This window comes from Teleopsis dalmanni, chromosome 1, assembly GCF_002237135.1.
Source record: "Teleopsis dalmanni isolate 2A chromosome 1, ASM223713v2, whole genome shotgun sequence".
Lineage (NCBI taxonomy): Eukaryota > Metazoa > Arthropoda > Insecta > Diptera > Diopsidae > Teleopsis > Teleopsis dalmanni.
The window spans coordinates 44,797,286-44,817,943 of NC_051846.1; the positions used below are offsets into that span (position 1 = coordinate 44,797,286).

General features: G+C 28.3%; 2 protein-coding genes across 2 annotated transcripts in view; one reads left to right on the plus strand and one right to left on the minus strand.

Annotated features, from left to right (window-relative positions):
- Positions 1–5,189: 5,189 nt before the first annotated feature.
- Positions 5,190–20,658, minus strand: part of LOC119676087 (transcription factor mef2A) — a 28,264-nt gene continuing 12,795 nt past the window's right edge. Inside the window, exons 4-8 of the mRNA XM_038087318.1 lie at positions 16,424–17,295; positions 10,264–10,425; positions 6,925–7,541; positions 5,684–5,857; positions 5,190–5,515 (exon numbers count right to left, since the gene is read on the minus strand). Of these exons, the coding sequence (XP_037943246.1) occupies positions 5,396–5,515; positions 5,684–5,857; positions 6,925–7,541; positions 10,264–10,425; positions 16,424–17,295 (1,945 nt within the window). The 3' untranslated portion in view covers positions 5,190–5,395. The remainder of the gene's footprint in view (positions 5,516–5,683; positions 5,858–6,924; positions 7,542–10,263; positions 10,426–16,423; positions 17,296–20,658) is intronic.
- On the plus strand, positions 12,077–15,349 carry LOC119676080 (putative uncharacterized protein DDB_G0282133). The gene is made up of 2 exons (XM_038087310.1): positions 12,077–14,773; positions 14,840–15,349. Exons 1-2 carry the CDS (start codon positions 12,139–12,141, stop codon positions 15,289–15,291), a joined length of 3,087 nt encoding a protein of 1,028 aa, XP_037943238.1. The 5' UTR covers positions 12,077–12,138; the 3' UTR covers positions 15,292–15,349.

The following is a 20,658-nucleotide window of genomic DNA, read 5'->3' on the forward strand; positions in this document are numbered from 1 at the left end:
TTTAATGTTAATAAATTACCCTCACTTGGAGGTATCATATATTCCAATAAATTTTAAAAACAATAACATCTAATAGCTATCGCTATAAGTTAGTTTTGCAGTTAAGGTGCGTTCATTTACTTATAGTGTTTGTATTGTAAATTTTAAATTATAGTAATGCAAAATGTTGGCAATGTGTTAAATAATTATCATATATCGCACTTAGAAAATACGATATTTTTAATTATCATAGCTAAGTGGTCATCCTAACATGGTTTTATATATGCAGGATTCAAGTAGAGAAATGAACCAAAATTGCTAACCAAAAATAAGGTATTTCAGTACGAAGTGGCAGTTAAAGCAGGGCAAACTGATCCGCATAATACAGATTACTAGCCACAGAATATTTATTTTCATTGCAGTTGTTATTGTTGTGATTACTTACAATGTCCTCGTACCTAGGAGTACTAGGAGTTCTTCTCTTGCAAAATATACCCGACGGTTGTTTGTATTATTTTCTTTTTGTATTTCAAGCACAATTGAAGCTACAAATGTTGCAAAAGTATCTACATTTTAAATGAACGAGTACCGCAAGTGCTTAAGGCCTTCCGTACATACGCAGAGCCTGTAAGCAAGAGCAACACCAACTGCGAAAAGTCAACAATGAAAGGTAAATTCGGTTGGCTGTAAGGACATGCGACAGTGGCGCTTCGTGGAAGGACTTAAAAAACAATTTTTTTGGCTTTTAAATAAAGTCAACAGTTTTTACGTAGTGTTCTCCTAGCGTACGCTAGGTAAAAAGTAGTTGAAATGCACGTTTTCATTTAGCTAAACTTAACGGCATTATAGTCAGCTGTAATGGAAGTTTATACTTTGCCGGAAAACTGAAGCAAGCCTTTGGATTTTTGTACTTTTTTGTTTGTGTTGGGTACGTTCCTTCCGTGTAGTCAGAATGCAGCTTGCAACTATCGCAATTTCATTAAAAACAAAATGTTAGCGTTTCCGTTTTGGCTTAAATGTTTTCAGTTAGTGCCTTAGTAACAATTGTAATCTTGTTTGGGTTAATTTTGCTAAAAAATACACAACACACCCAGTACAAGCAACAAAAAAGGTGCGGAAAGTTGATCATTTATTATAATGAGTTTTAGCACAGAATTTTAAAGGAGCTATTAATGCAGACAAAAATAAACTAGAACTGAGAGATAATAAATACTTTATTCTTTTAGTTACTTACCAACATTGCAGTAGAGTCAGAAATTTAAAATAACCTTGCATTTTGATTAAATATATGTTTTTTTTATTTAATTTTATGTAATTTTATTGGAGGACATCGAAATATAAATAATTTGCATTTAGTACATAGAATCAGCAACACTTGACAATACACTAATATATATTTATGAATACATATAAAAATGAAATTTTTATATTTCCATCAACTTAAACGTAAACATCTTATAATTTTATAAACATATAAAAATGATAAATATATATATTAATTAAAAAAAAGTAATGCATATATTAAATTATTTAATTGTATATTGAACTCTTTTTTAATTCCTTCTTTCTGTTCAATGTATATGAATATATTTTAAATTATGTAAATTAACAATAAATTATAGTATCATTTATAATTTTCTTATTTTTTTTTAATTAATTAAAATCATACACAGTATACATAAATACTCTCTTATGACATTCTCAGTATGAATCAGATGTATTATATTTATTAATTAAAAAAATATAATACGTATATTAAATTATTTAGTTGTATATTGAACTGTTTTTTTTTCTATTCAATATATATTAATAAATTTAAATTAGATAAACTAACAATAAATTCTTGTAATTATAGTTTTCTTATTTTTTTTAAATTAATTATAAAAAACAAATGTGTTATGTCTATATTTAAGTTAAGCAAAAAAAAGGTATAATTTATTAATAATTTTTTTTTAATTATAAGCAATCAAACAAAAAAATTAATTATTTTTAACATAAAGTTCGCTTAAAATTTAATATTTTAAAGTAAAAGTATATTTATTTTATATAATAAAAAACAATAATTTTTATTAATTAAAAGCAAACCATTTTCTTCACATAACATATTTTGAAATAATTATTTAAACAACATTTATGCATAATTATTAATATGTATAATATATATACATATTATATATATAATTTTTTTTTTTTTGAAACACCAGTTACATTTAGATATTGTTTAAACGCTGTCAGATTTGCTATAAGTTTCATATTTGATTCATATAATGACACTTAGATACATAGATATTTTATATTAATAATGTTTAAATTTAGTTAAAATTAAATTCTATTGATTATATATACCATATATATTTATTTTCTAACTACATACAAGGATACTGAATATAAATACTTTCTGTATGGTTGACCAGGATTTTAATTTAATTGGTTTGAATATACAATTTTGATGTATTTAATACATATATAAGACTTAAAACTATCTAACTTATTTTCTAAAGCTCAACTTTATTATATGCTGAAGTGGTACATTTATGAAGTTGAGTTAAAAAAATATTTATAAATTAATTTTAAAAAGTTTCTTGAAAAAATAATTATTTTGCAAAAATTTAATTAAAAAAAAAAATTATGATCTATTTATTTAGTGAAACTATATTTTAATTTTTGTTTTAAAATAATAGTCAAGAAAAGAAATTATATTAAATAATATTAAATTCTTATTCAATTAGAGAGAGAGATAACCTGATTTGACAATAGCCATAATAACTTTTATACTATAGAACTGTATAGAACTTATACTATAGAATTATTGCGGTCTTATACCCCAGTGGGGTAAATGCACAATAGTAGTAATAGTATATTAAATAGTATAATTTTTAAAATTCATGACTCAGTATAAGTCAAGTTCCAGAGACTTCAATAATCTTACAAACCGGTAAGCTATATAAAACTTTGTTGTTGGATGTTTTTTTAAGATTAAAATTTTTTTTAAGCCTCTAGTCTACAATTGTAATTATTTGTCTTCTCATGAGTTTGCTCTATTGTTCCAAATATTAACTTTTATGAGATAGTTCCAAAAAGGACTGGGTCTACGTACCAGTGCCACACGTCGCCATCGACAACGAAGTGCCGTTCGAAATCTCCCAAAGAAGGGTGTCTGTATTTGTGCAGATTAGCATGCTTTTAGTAATACTAATTCAGTACTTTTCACCTCGTTTTAGTTACCTCACATGTAATCTAACAATAATTCAACAAAAACCTTGCCTTAAGTTACTGACCATGACGATCATGTTTTTGTGTTATTGAGCTCCAAGTGTAATTAAAGTAAGAAGATTATTTACGTAATACAAAAATGAAAACTGACACAAGATCTCTAATAGTCGAGTCGAAATACTTGTTAAATATTAATTTTTTTTATTCAGTTACCTAAACATATGTAATGGAATCAGAGCAGTCATCCTATAAACAAATAAGTTTTACTATAATTTTGTAAAATAACATAGTAGAAAATTTTTTATAATCAATTTTTCAACTTCAAAAATATATTCACATTTATATATATATATATGATTATATTTATATACTTTTCAATTTGATTTTTCGATGAACTGTTATATATATCCTAATAATAGTAATTCAACTAATTTAAAATGATATGTTTGGATTTTTAATAATATTACACATATATGTATAGATTTTATATATTTTATAAATTTATATATAATATTTATGAATATAGTAAGCTAGTAATTTGATTTTTATATATGTAGATATATGCATACAGCAAATTCGAATTTTTTAATATATGAAATTTTGATATTATATATGTGTGAACTGATTTGACTGAGAGATAGATTATAGTTCACCTAATGATAAAAACATTAAGATTGATTTAATTTTAATTTTTGTATTAATTATTAATACAATAAAATATTTTCTAACTGAAGTTGAAGATATTTTCATAATACTCGTACTTTATTTTTTGTATGCAAATACATATACACCTATATGGTGCCACCATATTCATCTTTATCGTTTTTATTGGGCTTAAAGTCATTTTTGTTAATTATTTATAATTATAATAAATAAATTACTTTAATTAATTTTTTAATATTGATTAAAAGTACAAAAAAAATGTGGCCCAGCAAAAGAAAAAAAAAACATTCACATATAAACAATAGAGATTGGTACCAATGTTTTTAGAATTAATTTTTTATTTATTAAATTTTTGAATATAGCATATTTTCCTGTATTTAATCCATACATAATACATCATTATTATACTTTTCGGTACAACTTCCAAAATCTGAATTTTGAACAAAAATATTATTTTAGTTGCCATACAAGCCCTCAGTGCAACTCCAAATATTGTATGTAGCTCAGTTAATATCACTGAAATACAATGTAAAGTTTTGAAATTTTTGGTTGATAAATCCTGATATGCGATAAAGCATAATGTCATTTATGAAATGTTTGAAATATTTTACAATTTGCGAACATAATTCTGAATTATATTGTTTTCAGTGAAATAATTTTAATTATGCACATGTGAATTAAAACTGCATTGCATGCATGCAACCAAGGGAAATGCCTAGGTTCAATATTTTTCATAGCGACCAGATAAATATCGTAAAAACACTCATAAATTTGGGCAATTAAAATGCATCAAGTGCGAAAAACCAATGTTCAAATAAAAATTGATAAGTATTAATTAGCAAAGTGGGCCAGCAATATTTGAGTTGTAATAAAATAATAAAATTTTAAAATTATTATTAACATGAAAATCTCTAAAAAGGTTAGAAAAATGTTATCTTCAATTTCAATAACTTCATTTAGTTATAAAAAAATTTACGCTTTAATTTTAAAGTTTTTTAATATATGAAAAATTTAATTAAAATTAAAAAAAAAAACTATTTAAAGTTAAATAAGCACTTTTGCAATATTTAATAAAAAAGTGCTTTTCTCTACACATATAGTGGAATATTTTTACAATTGATATTGAAATTGCAATGAAATTTAATTTGAAAGTAATTGAATTAAATAAAATTTAATTTAAGTTGATTTGTATAAAATTCAATTTACTTTCAATTTATTCAATTTAATTTTGACAGGATTTTAAACATTTTTTTCCAAATAACAATAACATATAATAAATATATCTTATAGATACATCTCAAATAACAAATATTTTGTGTTTTTTTTTTTTTGAATATTAATTAATATATAAACTAATAATTAATGTTCATTTAAATTATTTAATGGCTTATTGGAACCAAAAGACTTACGTATAATTTTTGCTTGCCAGCAACATTTAAATGATTGCTTAGCTCTACTCCCATTCCATTATGCTTCTATTTTAACTGTTGTTGTCAATCCTTTAGTTACTTTAGTCGCTTTGCAAAAACAACCCTGTGCTTCACTGTGGTATAATGGCTGCAGCAGCTTTAGCAGCTCCATTTGCAAGACCTAAAGCCAAACTCTTAGAAATGATGCCCAGAGCTGATGCTGTATTTGTTGCATTTGACGTGGTTGCTTCCTATTTTGTGTCCATTTAATTGTTTTTTTTTTTGTTAAAGGGAATTTAAAATTAATTTAAGAAGTAGTATAGATTAATATATATTTATCATATATAAATATAAAAATAATATATATTCTTTTCTGAAAATTAAGAAAATATAAGTACTTGCAAAAGTTATATACTCACAATGCTCAATGTGCGCACAATACAAGCACGTTGATGTTGTTCATCAGTATCCAAAACTGGTGAACTACCACGTGATGATACTGAACCAATTAAGATTTTAATTTCATCAGAGTTATGAATTTGTGATGAATTAGATGTATGTTCATCCAATGAAGCATCATCCCTTTGTGCATCCTATGAAATTGAAATTAATTAATATTTTAATATATATGATTTTATTCCATGCTTCTATACTACTATATTAAATTAAAATAATTATATTCCTGTACAATATCGTACTATAACATTATTTTGGATATAAGGCATTGTATAATTAAATATAATGTAGAAATAAAATTACTTTTTTAATCATTTAGAGTGTTGGATTGTTTGTTTTTTTTTTTTTTGATACAAGATTTATAGATATCTATAGGTTAACAAAATATATATATTAATGTGGACATCCATATTTAGATGATAATCTAAATCGGGGCTATTTCTCAACTGAAATTTTTTGCTGATTAAAAATGTTAATCAAATAAAATTGTTCATGATATAATACTTTTTTTTTTAATAACAACCCTTTTGTTATTTATAACTGTAAAATAAATTAATTATAACAATTTAATATATTAAGATTTAATTAATATATAAATTTATATTACAATTATACGTAATATTTTATTAATTTAATATAAAAGTAATTTATATATACGTCGATGAAGTTTGTATTATAATATTGAAATATTATTTACATTATTTAAAAAATATTTCAATAATGTTCTATACTAAATGTATTCGGCCGGTACAAAATACGGCAAAAAACAACAAGTCTCTTATTAAAGTCTCTAATTTGTGCATAAAACAACAACAACACTTTCTTGCTCTAACGAACTAGCTATGAAGTGTCTAATCAGCTAAGATACTGTAGAAAAAAATGTTACCTTATATTCTACGTTAGAAGCTTGATTTTATAAATATATCTGATTTGATTCTAAAACATTTTCAGTTGGGAAAGATGAATTGATATCTCACAAGTATACGCTCTAAAGACAATTGAGGCAAGTTCCGATTAGAAATGTCATATTGACTTACACTTCGGTAAACATAATAAACCAGAAACATTGCAATTTTACGGGGGTTTGTGTATTAATTACTATACTTTGAAACTTTACTATTACGTTCCTAAGCTCACCATTCGCCTAACACCAAATTGTCACAATTCACATCTCTTTCACTCTTCACTCATGCAGTTTACTTACTTCCTTTGCAATGGAGTCATTCGGACTATTGCAAATATCAAATTTGATTTCCATACAATGCGGTTCAGATTCGCTGACACTGCCATCTCCAGCGATGCTATTATTGCAACTGCTGCTGGCACCATCAGCACTAACACCAACGCCGCCACCAATAACGCCAACAACTGATACGTCTAGTTTACTTATTTGTGGCAATTTTGGATCACTGGCTATTGGTGACATTTCTACGTCATTGCTGAGTGTTTGTATATCGCAGTTGTTGTTACTGTTGCTGCTGTTGTTGTTGATTATGTCGCTCGAATTGTTGCCATTGGTAATGTTGTTGTTTATTTTAAGGGTGTTGTTGTTGTTGCTGCTAATGTTGTTATTCTCATTGTTGTTGTGTTGTCCTTTAATAAGCGTTGCTGTTGCTTGCATATCTTTTGATATTTTTGTGACTGTTGCAGCACCATCAGTGTTCGTATCACCACAATTGGCGTTATTGCTATTAGCTTCATTTCCCAATTCATATATGTTTACCATATGAGCAGCCTGTGCGTGTACCATTAAATCCCAAGGATTGTTAAAGGAATCCTTGCAAACAGCGCATAGCAATTTTGCGCTTGACAATGATGTTCCTAAAACAGAGATTAAGAAAATAAAATGTTGGAATTTGTATTACTAAGAGTTTTAAAAAAAAATACATTTTAAATAAAATAATATAAAGTAAAATTACATAAAATTACATAAAATAAAATAAAATAAAATAATATAAACTAAAATAAACTGAAATAAAATAATATTGAATAAAATAAAACATAAAATAACGTAAAAAAATATTATGAAATAAAACAAAATTATATAAAATAAAATAAATAAAATAAAATAATTTAAAATAAAATAATATAAAAGAAAATGAAATAAAATAAAATAAAGTAATTTATTAAAATTCAATGTTACATCAAAAATATTATAAAATAATATAAAATTAAATAAAATACAATTAACTAAGTAAAGTAAAATCAGAAAAGATTACACTATATTTTTTATTTCATATAAAATAAAATTTAATAAGAACATATACAATAAAATGAAAACAATAAAATAAATTAAATTAAAGCAAAATAAAATAAAATAAAATAAAATAAAATAAAATAAAATAAAATAAAATAAAATAAAATAAAATAAAATAAAATAAAATAAAATAAAATAAAATAAAATAAAATAAAATAAAATAAAATAAAATAAAATAAAATAAAATAAAATAAAATAAAATAAAAAAAAATAAAATAAAATAAAATAAAATAAAATAAAATAAAATAAAATAAAATAAAATAAAATAAAAAAAAATAAAATATAAATAAAATAAAATAAAATAAAATAAAATAAAACAAAATAAAATAAAATAAAATAAAATAAAATAAAATAAAATAAAATAAAATAAAATAAAATAAAATAAAATAAAATGAAATAAAATAAAATAAAATGTTGAGAACACGATCAGTGAACCCACGAATGAAATAAGATGGAAGCCGTGCTGTACTATTGTAAGGGAAAAAGCTTTTTTTTCCAATGCATACTCGTATAAAAGTTTAACCATTCTATGATCTTGATTTAGCCAGACTGTTTTAGTATGATAAAAATACTTGACATTTTCAAATATAAATCACTTTGCAGTCGTTGAACATATCAAACATGTGAAAAGTTATTACAAATATAGTAATTATTTTTCACAATGAATTTTTTGCTTGGTGAATATTTCAATAACCACAATTGTCGTTTCTGTTGCAGCGCAAATTCACAAGTAACTTTTAAAAGATCATTGCCTTCAGTTCAGAATGATAGCTCTAAAATGATAGCTCTAAAATTGTTCGAAAATGACGTGAATGTGGTATAAACTGTTAATTCTGATCGCTATTATCACATGATTACAACTTTATTTTGAATTAAATTTACAGCAACGGATGTTAAAGTTATATGACTAAGAGAGAGCAGTGCCATAAGCCAGATATCACAAAATATGTCTTTTGTGTTTGTCGTTCAAAAAGATTTCCCGTAAGTGTTATTTTACATCGGTTGTGAATTGACAAAATCATACGATTTGTTACCGTTCAGCTATTTTGCGCTATTGAGCAGATTGCGCTAAAGATCGTGTCTATACATACGGGCTTCAAATTCTGTTGTGACGATGTCAAAAATATATCAAAATTTTCTCAAAAAGATTCAGCAAAAAAAAAATTGATATAATGTTTTGCAATTTAATAATGTATGAGATAAAATAAAATTAAAAAAAATACAATAAAATAAAATAAAAATTACATTAAAAAAAATTAAATAAAGTCATTCGAAAACCTGCATTACTAGACATCTATAAATACTGTTAGAACTCAAGCAATATTTGAAAATAAGATGTATGTTATTGGTAGAAGTGTAATTAGTATTGTGCTAAGAGTGGATATACTTAAAAGTATATTTTTTCGCTATGTTTTTGGGAATCACTAAATTATATATACTAATATTTGGGAATAGATTATTGTATATGCTATTGATTATTGGTAGGTACTTTAAAAATAAACGAGTATTTTAAATGTGCTCTAGCATATATAAAAATTCTAAAAAAAAAAGTGGCTTCAAAACTTGATCCTTTTTATTTTCTCCAACATTTCAGAACCAGAAAACCTCTTTCTTTGAATGATTCATATGAAGTACATTTGCTTTCTAACAATAAATTTTGCATTTAATTTTATAATCCTACAATGCCACCAATAAACAACTCAATTTTTCAAGCACTTAAACTAAGCGATAGCCTCTTTATATCAACCGCATAGAGCAATGTATCATATGTGGCCCAAAAGAGGAGGAATCAACTGTTCGGTGGACCATATGCTATCAGTTTACGTTCTAACCTTAAAATGGTCGTAATCCATACATTAAGTGCAGAAAGTAACAAACTTTACAACACAACTCGTAGCTTGAAAACATCATTTTGTTTGCTTGAGTTGTTTTACTCACACAGTACAAGCGCATGCATACATACTAGCATTTCCAAGTGTGCATATTAATAAACACAAACAAAGTCCCATATGCACATCCATTTCTTTTGCAAAGTGCTTAACAATAATAAATTAATTACAAACAACAGCAGCAACAATGCTCACGCCATGCCCAACACCTTCCCTTCACACTTTGCCTCGCCAGTTGCTCAAAGCAACTCAATGCCAAATCGCACTCCCTTAGAGTGTACCAAACTTTTGCTATATAAATACTGCGATGACTACACAAACAATATGAAACAAAAACAACTACAACAACTGCAGCTGCAAGTGTAACAACAATAGAATAATATTCACGCATACATACTTGCATTAGCGGCGGTAACAGCAGCCGTCGAGCCGGGTAATGCAACATCCTGGCATTTGCATGTGAACCTTAGTTTGCAATAACTTTTCTTGTGGTCTAATAACTCAGCAAGTTCGTTGAAATATTCCCGACAATTGCCGCAAATTAATGTGTCCGGATTGCCTATAAAAAAAAATTACAAAAAAATTAATTGCAAATAAAGTGTATGTGAGATATTACAAAAATACTTTTTTGAAATTTCTTCAAACCAATTCAATTTTGTAAATATTACTCATGGGGTGTTCACGATGTTACTAATAAGTATGTAAGAATAATTTGCAATATAAATACTGGGACGATGGTGCAAACCTAATTTCGAACATTAAAAACGAATATTATATCAAATTTCTGACACACATATATATATAATATTATTATAAAATGGGAAAAATAGTAAGTTAACCCAATTTATTTTAAGCCCTAATTATGCTTTTAACCAACATAAACTTCTTAAATGATTCTGTCAGAAAGTTTTGATATCTTTGCTATTCAGTTCGAAGTGTCTTTTAGAAATTGCCTTCTAACTGTTAATCCTGTTCCTAGTCAGCTTTCAGCGTCTACAGTTTACGCAGTTTTAAATTGAATTTCCTTTCTGTATTAAACGTTTTCCTGACTTAAGTACAGAATACCCCAATATAGAATTTAAACAGAATTAATGGTTCAGTTAGTTGACGTCTTGCTTGGCAAGACCATTACCCTTGTTCACACTATAAAGAATTGAGTATGATTGCTTGGCTGTCAAATGTTAATGTATTATTATTTAGATGGGAACGTTTGCATTGCAATCTAGAGATCTTTTGTGTTCTGTTCCCGAATTCAGACGATTTTTCCGAGTTCAATAATCTCCATACTAATTATGTTAACATGCTCACCTAGCTAATTTTTTTCTTTATGCATCACTGTCAGTAAACCTCCTAGCAGTTGTTTTAAGATTGTCCTTTCTCCTCTCTATAAAACCTACAAACTCCATTATATAAAATTCCCAATGTCGTAAGGTTATTGTCCAGCCTGCAATGTCTTTGTTCTATCAGAGATCTTGTAATAATTCTAAGGTTGTTTTTGTTCTGTTTTATACAATTTGTAGATCATTACGAAACATAACTCTCTAAAATTTCCAGTTATACTAAAGTGATAATTCTAAAGGTTTTGCTCCTGAGATATTTTCACACATAAGTTTTATGTCTTTGTTTGAAATGTAACTGATATATACACACAAACAAAGCGTTTTGAGTGAAAGGCCTATCTTATGCAGTGTCGTCATTCTCAAGATTGAATCCATTCACATACCACATTTGCGAATATTTTTCGATATTATTCTGGAATTCGATTGGAGAATTAATCTTATTAATAGAAAAGACTTGAGAATTTGATAAAATTTGTGTAGTATGTTTAAGTGCTCCCATAGATCAACTCTTATTTCCTCGTTACTGTTTAGGAGACACAGTGTAGTAGCACATGACCCTTTTCCAATTTAAAAGTCATATCGAAAAATGATTATGATGACTCTCAGTTTATCTGTTGAGCACAACCAGGCTTTTAATTTTATACATTTTATATATTTTATATTATTAAAATAAGGTAGGTTTTGAGCAAAAAAAAATCTGTTAAGATCGTGGTACTCTGCGGCACTGAGCAACCAGAGCCCAGTAATCTTCTAGTTCTATAGACAGGTTGGCTAACTTTAAATAACATATATGTTAACTTAAATAATAAATAAAAATATTAATATTTAAAATTTTATTTATTGCTCTTCACTTCAAAATTAAAAAAAAATTAGTGTCAATATTAAAAAAAAAAATTTCTGAAAATTAAAAAAATGTTAGCAAATTTAAATAAATGCGATACATGTTGCTGTTCTCATTTATAGTTCTATGTTGGCAAACTACAGCTGAGAGACAACACAGTATTCACGTCTTGCGTAAAGTTAAAAAGGACGAACTTTCAAATGAACCGTGCATGTCCAATTTATTTGTTAACGGATTTCTTCATTTAAAAGGTCAAATGCTACTTAACAAATATCCAAATGTACGTATAATACCGTTTGAACTACATGATGGGGAAGACGATAATGCTAATCGGTACTCTGATCCCTTATCAAAGCCGGAGCTAAGAAAAGACTATGATCATTTGGCACCACATGACGAGACTTATGCTAAAGATAAACTACGCTATAATGATCGTAAAGGGGGCGGATATAGTGACTCGAGTGCAGATGCATTTGATAATGGTAATAATGAAGACATGGAACAAATTAATGTTAAACATTACAATTCAAGGCCACTGGGAACAAATAATAATGACGACACTTTTGAATGGACTGGAGAAAATAGTAACAAAGATCCGTCCAAATTTGACAGATATCAAATGTTTAGTGATAAAACCGATCAGGATAGCTCAGATCCATTCGCAGACAATAATATCAAATATATGTCCAAACCTGCATATAAGTCTTTCATGTCATATGGGAAGGATAGTCAACCTGTTGCAAATAATAATATGGACAATACTGCAGCGACATCAGCAAAACAAAAAGGATGTGATCCAAAAACTGGTTGCGGGAATAGCAATGTAGAAGGTGAAACTAAATCAAACTCAAAATTAAAAAGTTCGATATTCGCGGCAATTAATCCGAACTCAGTATTTCGAGCGAAACCTGTAACACCTAATGTCAATACCAAAAACAACAATGCTGGAAATCAAAACTTCTCTCCCAATAAACTAACAAGTTCTAATAGCAGTCAAAAAGGTACGATAAGTTCGTCAAATTCCGGTCCAAGTTTTTCTGTACAAAAAGTAAATCAAAACTCATTTTCACCTGAACAACAAAACAGGCATTCATTGCAAATATATGAAAAGGTACCAACTTATGAAAAGATACCGACAATATTTACGAATAAAGAACCAAATATGATTATGAATCCAGATCTTCAAATACTCAAACCAGAGTCAAAACTTCACCAGACACTTCGAATTCAACCAACCTACAGTAATAACAAACTTGAAGATGATCAGAGTTCTGGTAATTTATTTAGTACGAATATGAAATTAATGCGAGTTCATGTACCTCCGGACATGGTAAGAGCTAAAACTAGTGAGTACAAACTTACACCAGTTGATCAGGATTTAAATAACCACAATTCAATTGTCGCTAAAGATAAGATCCAAGGGAAAAGCTTCCTGAGTTCTTTTAAGGAGCCCATAAGTACATTTTTTAATGATCTATCTAATAAGTTTAGTCCAATTAGTAAAAAAACTATTGATAACATTGAAAAAAACCCGCCAAATACTCATTACTATATTCCGCAGGGTAGTGAAAAAATAGCACCTGAGCCTCTATTTATTAAGGATATTACCCACGTGGGTAATAATTATAATTCTCATGACAATCCTACAGCAGTTAAGGATCTGAAAACCATGGATTTCAATAACAATCTGAAACATATGGATAATAGTAATAATCTTTATAATAGTCTTGCAACCGTTAAGGATTATGATAAAATAAAAAGTCTTACAGAAGCCAAGGCTATTGAAAATATTAACCCATATGACAGTTTTGTGGCAGTTAAGGATGTAAAGAATATAGATACTAACAATTATCCGAAATACATGGATAGTAGTAATAACCATTTAAAGAGTCTTACAGCAACAAAGGATAATGATAATTTTAATTCATATGGCGGTCTTGCAGTAGTACAGGATCTAAGGAATATAGATAACAATAATCTAAAAAGTGTAGATAATAGTAATAATCTTTATAATAGTCTGGCAGCAGTCAAGGATGTTGATAAAACTAAGAGTCTTACAGCAGTCAAGGATAATGATAATATTAATCGTTATGATAGTCTTAGAGCTGTGAAGGACCTAAAGAATATAAATAACAATAATCTAAAAAGTATAGACAATGGCATTCTTTACAACAGTCTGACAGCAATCAAAGATGTTGATAAAACTAAAAGTCTCACATCAGTCAAGGATAATGATAATATTAATCCTTATGATAGTTTTAGAGCCGTAAAGGATCTACAAAATACAGATAATAACAATAACTTAAAAAGTATGGATAATGGTAATAATCTTTATAACAGTTTGACAGCACTCAAAGATGTTGATAGAATTAAGAGTCTCACAGCAGTCAAGAATAATGATATTAATTCTTATGACAGTTTCACAGCAGTGAAGGATGTAAAGAATATAGATAACAACAACAATATGAGAGGTATGGATAATGTTAATAATCTTTATAACAGCCTGGAAACAGCCAAAGACTTAAATAACATTAAACCTTATAACAGTCTTACAGCAGTTCAAGATTATGAAGGAACGGATATTAATTATAATTCTTACGACAGTCCTACAGCGGCGAAGGATTCTAATAACATTAAGTTTTATGACACTCTTAATGCAGTGAAAGATTCAAACTATGTGGATAACAATTACAAACCTTACGAAAGTCTAAGAGAAATTAAGAATTGTAATAGTTATAACTCTTTAGATGATTTTTCAAGGGTAAATGACATTAATAATTATAATTCTTTAGATAATATCATAGCAGTGAAGGATTCTAATAATATCATTCCCTATGATAGTCTTACAGAAGTTCAAGATATTAAAAATAAGGACGATACTTATAAACCTTACGAAAGTCTTACAGCGATGAAGGAATTAAATAATGTTGATTCATATGACAGCTTTGCGACAGTTGAAGATTCCAGCTTTACGGATAATAATTATGATCCTAATGATAATCTTAAAGCGGGTACAGATTTTAGCGACGTTGATTATGATTATAATTCTTATATCAGAAACTATATGAATAAACGTGCTCCTGTTAAGAGACAGAAATATAAATGGGAACCATATCGACAAGAGGAAGAAACAGTAATGAAGCGTAGACAAGACGAATCAGCAGAGCATAGTAGAATAATAAGAACTAATGACGAACAAGTTCCAGAGATAGAAGTTCTCGAAAATTTTATACATACAAGCTAAGTAAAAACTTCCCTAATTATATGGAAATTAAACAATGTGCATTTATATATTTATTATTTGGTCTTTAAATGTTGAATTTATTTTTAATAAATTTTTTTTCTAGTAGTTGTTAAAATTAAAGTCAGAATTTTCAATTTCCTTTAAATATTTGAGCAATAAATTTGTAAAAACTTAAAAGTTAAATGATAAACAAAACCCTTTCAGAAAAAAGTTCGCTTTTCAAAAGGAAAAATAAGTTTTATTAGCAAAAGCGGAGAACCACTTTCTAGCCGGAGCATTATTATTCATTCGCACGATATCACTAAGTCACCGAAGTCAGTCAATTTTTATACTTTTTACTATGCTGACCTTGCGGTATAGCTAATTTCATTTCTCGTACTATCTAAATCGGTACTAGTTTCCTACGCATACAGGATCATAGATCTTCTAAAGAAGTTTTCTCTGGAATGCTGTTACTGCCTTCACAAGAGTATCAATTTTGGTTGTTGTTCAAGATATGCATAATAAATAAGGACAGTCATGATAAAGGACTTATAGAACATAATTTTTGTTTGTTGAGAAAGGACTTTATTTTTCAAATTTGTAATTACCCTGAAGTCATTTCTGTTGACAAGAAGTCACATCTATTGGGAAAAAATCTCGTCATTTAAAATGAAACCAATTTTCATCATTTGTTTTTCTAAGCTAAAAAAGCTATACTGAAGGCATTAATATACAGGTTATAAATATCTATATCATTCACATACGTAATTAGCATATCTCTATTGTAAAATTTTGTGCCAGTACTATTGAAATCTGCTGCCCGGATTATCGTTTCTAAATTTAAACTATATAACACACAGATATCATACGACAAAATATCAGACTTTCTAAAATTTTGTAGGTCTTTTAATGGATCGCAGAGGTTACATGGAGATATATAGTCGTAGATGAGGGGTATTCGGCAGTCCTCGAAACAGTTCTATAGTCAGCCAAAAATTCAATTAATTAAAAATAATAAAAAAATATTTTGTTGTTACAATTTACTACTATTCGATAACATATTTTTATATATATATATATGAATTAGGTATATTTCGTCAAAACGGATATTCAAAGCCAATTTAATATTAGTTATAAATAAATAACTCACTGTAAACTTTAAATGGTCCCCACTGTTGATTCGAAGTTAATTGCTCATTTTGCTGTTGTTGGTAATGTTGTTGTTGTTGTTGTTGCGGCGGCTGTTGTTGCATAAGTGAGTTCTGTGTTGGCAATGTCAAAGATAATTGCTGCATATTATTCAAGTGTTGCTGTTGTTGTTGTTGCTGATTCTGTTGTAAATGTGTTTGATTATTTGCACAACCATATGCTGTTGTTGTGGTGACCACTGTTGTTGACATTGGATCGCTACTACTCGGCATTGTTTGATTAGCGGCAGAAATAATTGCCGATGTAGCATTTTGTACTGCTGATCCTTTTAGTTGCAAACCAGCAGCTGCTGCCGCTGCAGCAACTGAATATGGACCAGCTTGTTGCTGATGATGGTGATGATGATGTTGTTGTTGCTTTATTTGTTGTTGTTGTTGCTGTTGCTGCAAGAATAGATTAAGACCATGATGAGATGTAGTAGTAGTGGCACCATTGCATTGAACACCATTGCCATTTGTGTTTGTAAGTAAGTTTTGCTGATGCATCAATATTTGTTGTTGCGGTAATAAATTAGCCATAGCAGCCATTGCAGCAGCAGCAGCTTGTTGTTGATGTTGATGTTGCTGTTGTTGTTGATGCTGGGGCACCGAATGATGATGCATATGATGTTGCTGTTGATGCTGTTGGTGCTGTTGTTGCAAATGTTTTTGCTGCTGTTGTACTGCGGCAGCAGCAGCGACAGCAGCATTTATATTGTTGCTACTAACAGCCTCATTCAGCATACGTGATGTTGGCGTCATTAGACGTTTCCGTTTCTTTGGACGAGATGTACGGAATAATGAAGATGAACAATAACTATCATAGAAGTAATCCCTGCAAAATAAAATAAATGTTTACAGTAGATGAACTAAATTATATATACAAAGAAAAAATAATTGTTTTTTTAAAGAATAAAGGCTTTGCCCCAACCCATTCTCTTTATGAAGCCGACATCTGTATTATATTAAAAATGTTTTTCTTAAGAAGAATACTTATGTAGTATTATATTATATAAACTTAAAGGCAAAAGCAAATTAATTTTTAGCCTAAAAATATGCAAATAATTTTGTATGAAATTGTAAGACAAATTTTTTTTTTCAAATAAATGTAAAAAAGTTCACTTTTATAGCAGAGAATATTTTTCGTATTTTACAGGGTGTTTACGCTTATACCTGCCCAGTTTTTTAAATTGAATACTAAAAAAAAATAAACAAAATAATTCATTAATAAATTACATATAATCACTATCGTTTCTAGTTAAAACATATTTAGTTTTATTAATCTAAATCATCGAAAATCTTTTAACTGCCGAATTTGAAGTGGGAACTTGAGTAAATAAAAATACTTTGTTACTGCATTTAAACGAACATTGTTTACAAATTAACTCAAACCAAAAATTCAAAGTCAACAGCTGTTGCTACTCTTCACTAGCCTTAGTTAAATAAAATAATAGCACTAAAGCAATCAATGGGCCGTTCTGAGCCTTTCCAATGACCCAAGAGGTCGCTCCAAACATTGTTTGTATACAGGAGGAAGGAATAAAATTACCAAACAATAAAATACTATTAAAAACTTTACGTACAAATGACGAGGAAAAACATACAGACAAGTATCGATATGTACTGAAAATCGCTCGACAAAACGTCAATATTTGATTTCCACTTTACGAACGGCGCAAGTTGGGCATTTCATGAGCAACGGAGCAGTCCACATGAAATTGGTGAACTGCTGAAATGGTCATTTACTATTTGTGATGTGTGTCAGCAGCCGTTTTCTGCCACTTAACAACACTTTTATACCTTTAAACCAACATTGATTGATAAATTTCATTATTTAAGCCTCCCCTTGCACTACACATAACTACTGCGACAGTTGGTTTGTTTGCGGACGAAAGGGTTGCCACATTAGTGGTCAAAATTGTTGGACATGTTTGGGATTTCAGTAGGCGTTAGCTTCAAAATTGTAGGGAAAGTTTGGAAATGAGGCTGTTTTCTGTTTGTTTTTGTATGTTGTTTCTACAGAATTTTTATTACCGACTGCAATTGTTAGTTATGGGATTTTTGGTCAATTTGCGGCTTTATAAATGTTTATATTTTGTCAAATATTTATAGTGTATAATAGAAGGCATATGAAGTAATCAAAAATTTGTTTGATTGAAACTAAATGTTTGGATTTATTGTTTAACAAAGTTTATAGTAAATTATTCGTATACCTTCTGCTCAAAAAGTATCCGGATTTTGGTATTTGTTAACTACTCATTAAGTAATAGACCTTTTTCAATAATAGACCTTTTTTTTTGTTATGTTGGTGCCCCCTTTCTTGACATATGGTACAAGTTTGAGCGTCATCTGTCAATTAGTTTGTTTACAGCTAATTTTGTTAATGTGAAACTACCTCAAGTGCATTTAGCGATTTTTACTATGGAAAATTCTTGTTGTACGCGATTTTTAGAGCAGAAGATAGAATATAAGTCTTATAGATAATAAATATAAAAACGGTTAAATTATAAGACGGATTTTCGTTAGAATTTATATAATCCAAATAAAGTAGAATTTTGGCAATGATACTATTATGATGTTAATATAATTAAACATCTAAGTAACATATTTTTGGGTGATTAATTACGTATTGGATGTTCAAAAACTTTGCTTAGATCATAGAGTTTAAAAAAAAACATATGATGTAAAATAGCCTTAAGGTCCCTTAAAAAATGTAGTTCTATATATATATTAAAACTCATTCGAATACTGAAAAAGAGAAAATAACATTTAACTGCTAGATTATTGTATTCAGAAGTATATCTTCTTTTTGATTTTTAATTGATTGATTAAAAAATACTTTCGGCAATCTTTTGAGAATTTTCTTTCCGTTTTACTATGATTTGAAAAAGATGCGATGAGAATCTTAAAATTCTGATCGCATAGATAGTAAATCTCGATAGCAACGTGTTCAACTTTTAAGGATATGAACCTCACTTAGGTTCTTAAGAGAGCTCCTTGTAATATCCCCTAATTTATGGGAACCCTAACTATTTTAACACATCTATTTGGACTGAGAAACGACTAAGTAATTGAATGAAGGGGAAAATGTCTTCATATAGAAACCTTAAGTTCGATCAAGTCCTTTTGGCAAATGCTGAGAACAACGCAACAAACGAACGACATTTTTCTCATTCTTCTCTGAGTCACATTTACGATCTTTATCGTAAATGCATTTTAAAATGAGATGCGAGTAAGACCTCATAGTTGCTCTGAGTGCAGACGAGGCATATGATATGAGTAGTTTGTCATTAGTGTTCCATTCATAAGGCAGCTATTTCAATATTCTATGCTTGTAGACAGATCAAGTTTGACTAGCAGAATGCTTACTTAGAAGCATTGAAATGGCTGCCTTTATAATGATTTTTAAGGACGTAGTGTATTAATTCTGACCAATTTGTTGGCTTTACCATTTCTAGAAACAGTCATTTAGACCCGGTACCTATTTCAGAGTAACTAAGTACGAATGAATGTTTGATACAACTTTAGATATAGTGAAAACACTACTATATATGATGCTGATTCTGATCTCTTTTTTATCCACATAATAATGAAGAATTATTTATATTCTTTTTTCTGGATTATTAGTTTGTTAATGGCCAATCGTAACAAGATAAATTGTCGTCATCGGTACAATCTAGTTTTAATAAAATAATTCAATATAAGCATAAATTGAAAAATTCAATTCCTTCTGATGTCATATCACCAAATAATAGTTTTTGAATAACAAATCAAATGTCCATTGTTTAAGGTTTCTTAAAAATCTTTTTAGATGACCAAAAGGATAACAAAACAAACTTTTTCATACATAAAGCGAATTTAAACGAGGATGGAATGTTGTTTTTAACAAACTTTGAAATTTTTGATTGTTCACTTTTTTGTTTTCTGAACTCGAACTTTACCATTGTGAACTTCTGAAAATAACATGGAATACCGGACAAGGGCGAACATAACCTGGCGGATATTTATTGTGAAATGGTGTTGAAAGGACAGAGTACAAAATTTTGGAATTTCTGTTATATACACGGATGTACTAGTCGTCCGTCATTGTTGCCGCTTGTCATCATTATACTGACCATCAACTACAAAATGTCAACGTCATACGGACTATTATTGTTGCTATTGTTGTTGTTGTTGTTGTTACTCTTGTGGTCAATGT